The 6,855-nt window shown below is 57.3% G+C and overlaps 1 protein-coding gene across 1 annotated transcript; it reads left to right on the top strand.

Moving 5' to 3' along the window:
• The first annotated feature begins 2,423 nt into the window (after positions 1-2,423).
• Positions 2,424-6,437, top strand: RTL1 (retrotransposon Gag like 1). The gene has a single exon (XM_027120869.1). It carries the CDS (start codon positions 2,424-2,426, stop codon positions 6,435-6,437), a length of 4,014 nt encoding a protein of 1,337 aa, XP_026976670.1.
• Positions 6,438-6,855: the final 418 nt, after the last annotated feature.

The raw sequence follows: 6,855 nt of genomic DNA, 5'->3' as shown, positions 1-6,855 counted from the left end.
TTAGTTGGGGCGTGCGGAATCTTTCAGTTGTGACATGCGGGCCCCTAGCTGCAGCATATGCAGGATCCAGTTCCCTGACCAGCGATCAAACCCCGGGCCCCCGGCATTGGGAGCGCAGAGCCTTAACCGTTGGACCGCCAGAGAAGTCCCAAGAGTGTAAACTTTATATTAAGAAGGGGATAATCTAGTTTTGAAATCATCTTGCTAAGGTGTTCAGATTTTAGCTAATTAAGGGTTTTAAGAGACATAACGGAGATGTGTATTTTACATTTTAGCCAATTTCAATTTTTCAGTTGTAAATTTTAGCCAATAAAGGATTTGAAGGGTAGTAAGAGACCTCCTGAGATTTTATATTTCAAATTTTAGTCAATTTAAAATTTTAGCCAATAAAGGGTTTTAAGGGTTGTAGGTGACATACTGAGATTTTATGCTCTAAATTTTAAATGTTAGCCGATTTAAATTTTTATTTTAAAATTCAAATTTTAGCCAATTTAAATTTTTAAATTTTAGCCACTAAAGTGTTTTAAGGGTTTTAAGAGACATACTGAGATTTTTATTTCCAATAGATGAGTCTGCAGATGAATTACTGTGTCAAATTTTGTATTTCAATTAGAGACTTGGAATTTTATAATAATACACAGTTAACAGGACTTTTATGAAGAGGAAATGAGTTAATTTATGCAATGTGCTATATACGTATTCTCATAACGGAGATGACGGTGATGGTGATGATTTCACCTAAAAAAATGTAATCTCTGCCTTGAGGGAATGACATGATCAGAATTTTCTATTATTCTAAGGCCTTAAATTTTAGCCAGAGAAAGATTTCGGTGAGTTTATGTGTCAGGAATGTTTATGCTAACAGCTTTGGATTTAATATCGTAGACAGCAAATAAACAGCGAAAGGTTTTAATCAGAGGGACTGCAGGATCAAATTTAACTGTCATGCTAACAAGAATGTATTTAATTTTGAGAAACAGCAGATCAGAATTTCGTATCGTGTTGGAAAGTCTGGATTTTAGCCAATGAGGAGTTTTACACAAGGGAATGCATTTTTTTTCTAATAGATTGGCCCGGTGGCTAAAAAGAAAACTGGGAAGCAACAAAGTGTTAAATGCATAAAGAGCAGTAACCGTAGAGCTAATTGATTGGAGAGCCAGAACTCCATCTGCTCTGCCCCAACACAGAAGGGTACAAATAACCCCAACCAAAACATCTCTGTAAATTCTGCCTTGGCCCGCTAAAACCACCCATGATCAGATTTTCAAAAATCCATCCTAAGTCACTCAGATGTCAAAGTTATCTGATGCCCTCCGCACACCCCAACCCCTTACTGAACATCCCAGCTCTACTAGATATACCCTGATGCTGGCGGGGAAACCAACCAGCAACAGAGAAGGGGCATCTGCTAGAGCAAAGAGATTGCAGGGGCATACGAAGATTTTTGCGCAAGCGGAACGGAGGCCAAATGTTTGACGTTCCTGAGCCCCCACAGACAGCGAGGGCGATCTCGGGAGAGTGCAGGTTTTAGGAGGGGTGGGCAAATGATTTGCAGGTCTCCTCGACAGCTCAGAGCTAGGGAGAATGCTGCATTGGAAGCTGGTGAAAGACAGGAAATCAGCAAAAACTCCGAGTCAGAATCAAGTCACAAATGCACAAGTCTCTGGCACACAGTAGGTGTTTTATAAACACTTCTGGAGAAAAAAGAAAAGCCAGAATCCAGATCACTACTTCCGCCTGCCCCCGAGTTTGCTTCGAACCTGGGAGAGGAAAGAAGAGCTATTTTGGGCATCTGAGCCAACCGACGGGATAGCAGCCAAGTGCCCATGTTCTCCTCTTGCCCTGGACTTGTTAAACAGTAGGCATCTCTGCTGGAGATCCGCACCTCAGAAGCGAGCAGGCCCAGCCTGCCAGGGGCGGCTTTGGACGGCACTGAGATGTGACCTCTGTGACTCTCTGGTGACCAAGGAAGGGAAGGGAGGCTGACCAGGCCTGTGTGCCAGGGTTGAGATGAAGCAGTTAATGCACCCTGCCAGGTGCCTGCCTGCCACGGCGGCCACTCTGGGCCCATCAACTCCACAGAATTTATGGGCTGTGAATTTCTTACAGCCACGGGGGCGTAGTCAGGCCAGACAGGCAGAGTAAACCTGGGAGAGTAGGCGGGAAGGTCAGGGGTTTGCAGATTTTTCTCTCCATGGGATGCCCCAAGTTGGACCCAGGGAGGCTTTCCCCAGCTTCTCTCTGCTCTGCCAGGTTGGGCATCTGATTTGTCCTGGAGACCCTGACCTCGCGAGACCCTAAACCACTGCCTTTCCTCGCACCCCCTCCCCACCCCCAGGTTCTGACCTCTGCCATCGCAGTCACTGACCGGACGCGTCACAACCTTACCCGTCTTCAGAGAACACTCCTTCCCATCCGACGAAATGATAGAACCCTCTGAAGACTCATTTGAGACGATGATGGAGCGTAAGAATCCATCATCAAAACAAATGGAGTCCTCCGAGGGCTCATCCAACACCACCGTGGAGACACCAGGCAGCAGAGTGGCGGCGGCGGCGGCGGCAGCGGCGGCAGGGCTGGCCAGTGGCCCGGCCAGGGAAATGGGAGAGCTGCCCATTGATCTCCTCCAAGACATGGAGGAGCCATCCAGTGGCCCACATAGGGAAATAAAGGATCCACCCAATGACCTACTCCAAGACCTGGAGGAGTCACGCGATGGTTCACATCTGGCAGTGGGGGGTCCCTTTGGTGGGGCACCTGGCAGAATGGAAGAGGCATCAGTCAACCCACGGGGAGCCCAGGAAGAGCAAGACGACTACACTGACCTGGCTGGGTGGAAAGAGGCGCATCCGGAGGAGCCGGCGGACAGCGTGACCGCAGAAATCACGGGCATGGTGGGGTCCATCATCTCTCTGTACTTCCGCGTGCAGGACCTCAGAGAGCAGCAGAGGGTGGCGGAAGAGATCCTGACGAAGGGGATCAGCGCCGGCCAGCTGCCGGTCCCAGGCAAGTTCTCGGGCGATCGCAGAGAGTACCACGAGTTCATCGTGCTCTGCCAGCTGGTCCTACAGAGCTGCCCCAGAATGCTCTACAGCGACCGCCTGCGGGTGGGGTACGTCATCGGCCACCTCTCGGGCCTGGCCTTGGAGTGGGCCGAAGATCTGGTGCAGAGAGAAAGCCCCCTGATGGACGACTTCCCAGCCTTCCTGGAGGCCATGTCCGATACGTTCCAGTACCGCCAGGCCCTGCGGGTGGCGGAAGAGGCCATGTTCAGCCTCAGGCAGGGGGATCGCACCGCCATCGAATACATCAACGAGTTCCAGGGCCTGGTGCCCACCCTGGGCTGGCCAGACGACGTCCTGCAGGCCCACCTGTGCCAGGGGCTCAAGGAGGAGATCAGGCACTATCTGTTCCGCATCCCTCAGCCGGATTCGCTGGACAGTCTGATCCTGCTGGTCCTGCAGATAGAAGAGAAGCTGGCAGAGAGAAGGGCGATGCTCCGGCTGCCCCCGGAGGCCCGCCCGCGGAACCTGACCTGGATCGACTCGCCCGCTCCGGAGAGGTGGGCGGTGAGCAGCTGGCTGCCCTGCGAGGCCCGCCCCGCCATCGACCGCGACCACCTGTTCCTGCTGCTCACGGTGAGGGTGAACCCCTACCACAGCGTGGCGGTTCAGGCCCTGGTCGACTCGGGGGCGGGCGGCAACTTCATGGATGAGAGGTTCGCCCAAGAGCACTACGTCGAGCTCTACGAGAAGCCCTGCCCGCGGTCGGTTCCGTCCGTGGACGGCTCGCTGGTCGGCCACGAGCCCGTCTGGCTCTACACCGAACCCCTGATGTGCATTCACCAGAGCCACCACGAGTCCCTGCAATTCGACATCATCCCTTCTCCCAACTTCTCCGTGATACTAGGCATCGACTGGCTCCGAGTCCACGCCCCGGAGGTCGACTGGGTCAAAGGCCGCTGCACCTTCCACTCTCCCTACTGCCTGAAGAACTGCTTCCGCCCGCCCCCACCATGCATCGCTCTGGAACGACATGCCATAAGCTTGCTGCCCGGACTGCCGCCCCTGTACTCCGACCTGGCCGACGTGTTTAACCCGAAGGAAGCAGATGAGGAGACTTCCGACCAGCCAAGCTCAGACGGATCCGATGATCTTTCTGAATCAGAGCCCTCTGAGCTTCAGCAGGCTGGAGACAGTGATCACAGCGAGACCTATCACGAGTGTCCCTCCACCGCGCCGTGGGAACCTGTGGGAGCCGGGATGCAAGAAAGGGCCAGGCGGGAGGAATACTGGGACCCGCAGGACATGCTGACCAGCACGCACGACTACGTACAGATGATTCCAGAACTGTTCGACCAGTTGCACGGAGCCACGTGGTTCACAGAGCTGGAGCTGCGCGGCACCGTCGTGGAGGAAAGCAGGAACGTGCGCCGAACGGAAGACGTGTGGAAAGCAGCGTTCGGTTTGGAGCTTCAAGAGATGACGAGCTACTGGCCCTTCCCGATCTGCGCAGACCCTATCATCCCTCAGGGCGTGATTCACTTTATCCTAAAGGACATGCTCGGTTTCTTTGTCCTCTCGTACGGGCAGCACGTCCTGGTCTACTCAATGAGCCAGGAGGAGCACCTCCACCACGTCCGCCAGGTGCTGACCCGCTTCCGCTACCACCACGTCTACTGCTCCCTGGACAGGAGCCAGTTCCACCGACACACCGCCGAGTTCCTGGGGTTCGTCATGACCCCCAAAGGGGTGAAACTCAACAAGAGCATCGTGAGCACCGTAACGGGGCACCCCACCCCTGGCTCTAAGAAGTCCCTGCGGAACCTCATCGAATTCGCCTTCCCGTACCGGCACTTTGTGGAGCGCTTTGCCGTCATCACGGAGCCCCTGGTGCGGCAGCTACTGAGCGACCGGCCCTTCTACTGGGGGCACGAGGAACAGGAGGCCTTCGAGCGCCTGAAGTGGGCTTTCCGCGAGGCGCCCCTCCTCCACCACCCCAAGCCCCAGAACCCCTTCTACTTGGAAACGGGCGTCACCAAGACGGCCCTGCATGCCTCCCTGATCCAAGTCGACGAGCAAACCGGCAAGCGCGTCTGCTGCGCTTTCTATTCTCGAAACATCTCCCCGATCGAGGTGGAGGCCTCGCCGGCGGAGATGAAGACCCTTCCAGTACGGGCTGCCTTCGTGGCGTGGTGCCGCTACCTGGAGAACACCGAGGAGCCTATCATGATCCTTCTCAACACAGAGGATCTGGCCTCTCTGAATAATGACAGGCTCACCGTACTTCTCCCCGGGCATTGGGTCTTCTTCTTCTCCCACTTCCACTTTGACGTCATGGAGCGGCCAGAACAAAAGGGTGGCCGGCCCCCGCCGCCCACGCGGAAACGCCTCCGGAGAAGAGCCTTCCAGCAGCGCGCTGCCGCTCGGCCAAGGATGCTCTTCGCTACGGGAGGGTCCCCCAGGGCTCAGTCCCCAGAATCGGGGGACGAAGAGGAGAATGAAGACGCCCTTCGTCAGGACGAGCCGCACGGGCAGCACCTCCGGCAGGAGCTCCTGGCTCTGATACCAGCAGACCAAATACTCAACAGCCTCCTTGCCCACCTCAGCATGGCCCAGATCAGGGCAGTCATCCTGCACTTCTTCCGAGGCCTCCTGTTCTGGAAGAACCTCCTGGCCGTGGCCGCCCTCCTCGTGCTGCTGAGGTTCAGGACGCGCCTCGCCCTGCCACCCGCACCCACCTCGGACACGGCCCGGCCGCCGCGGCGGCGCTCTCTGTGCCTGCTGCTGGACTCGTCCCTCATCGCCCCCGCCGTCGCCCAGCTGTTCACCCAGATGCCCCCGCTCACGGGCGCCAACGCCATCCCGGCCGAGGCACCGGCCGAGCTGTTCCTGGGCCCTGGCCAGCGGCGGCGCGACGCCCTGCTTGGCCTGCGACTCACGCCCGAGTTCTGGCAGACGCTGTGCGAGCTCTTCGCCGTCAGAGTCGCCCCCCGCGAGGGGACCCACCCCCACCCGCGCCCGGACCGCTACCTGGAGCTGCACGTCGTGGACGATGAGGATGTCGTCTTGCGAGAAGCCCTGCAAGACGACCTGCAACGTTACCGTCAGTGTGGCCTGCATGACGGCCTGCAAGACACCTCGCAGGACGAGCAGGAGAGCGACGTGCAGGACAGCCTGAGCCCCGGTGCCCCGGGCGCCCGCGGGCCCCGCCAGCACCTCCCCGGCGACACCGGCGTCCGCCGCCTGCTCTACATCCGCAGCGCCCGACGGGGGTCCGTCGCCATTAACCGGCAGCTGGTAGCCAGGGCCCTGACCCACTTCCTGACCGCCGTCTACGCCCAGTCTACATCCACCCTCGTCGGGGTGAGCCCCCCCGGGGAAGGAGCAACGCTGGAGGAGCTGCCCGGAGAAGAGCAGGACGCGGACCTCGACTGAAAACGCCTCCTCTCCTCCACCCCGCTGCCCCACAGACCCTCCCTCCAGCCTTCCCGTGCCTCAGCCGGCTTTGCTCGGACCCCGGCCCCCTTCCTGCCGCTCCTGACCCAAGGGGGAAACACTTGAGAAGGGCAAACAATCGACTCATCGACCAGCAACAGTATCCGTGCCAACAGGCTACCCAGTGGACCGTCCAAACGTCAGAGACCCAGAGTCGGCTCAGGCTACCCAACTCCGTCTTAATTCTCCAGGTCCCAGGCCTGCAACTGGGCGTGAGATCAATGAGGGGAGAGAGCAGCGATGAGCGGGAGATGACCCCGTGACCCAAGGCCGGGTGAGGAACCAGCACAGCAGACGCAGCTAAGCAAGCACGTGCCAGGGACGCCCCCCCGGGGCGACGAGTGGCCACCTCGGGCCA

Source organism: Aethalodelphis obliquidens, unplaced genomic scaffold (assembly GCF_003676395.1).
Source record: "Aethalodelphis obliquidens isolate GAN/ISIS:26980383/991018 unplaced genomic scaffold, ASM367639v1 scaffold21, whole genome shotgun sequence".
NCBI classification, from domain to species: Eukaryota; Metazoa; Chordata; class Mammalia; order Artiodactyla; family Delphinidae; genus Aethalodelphis; species Aethalodelphis obliquidens.
Note: the sequence above shows the minus strand (reverse complement) of the source record. Positions and strands in the feature narration are given on the sequence as shown.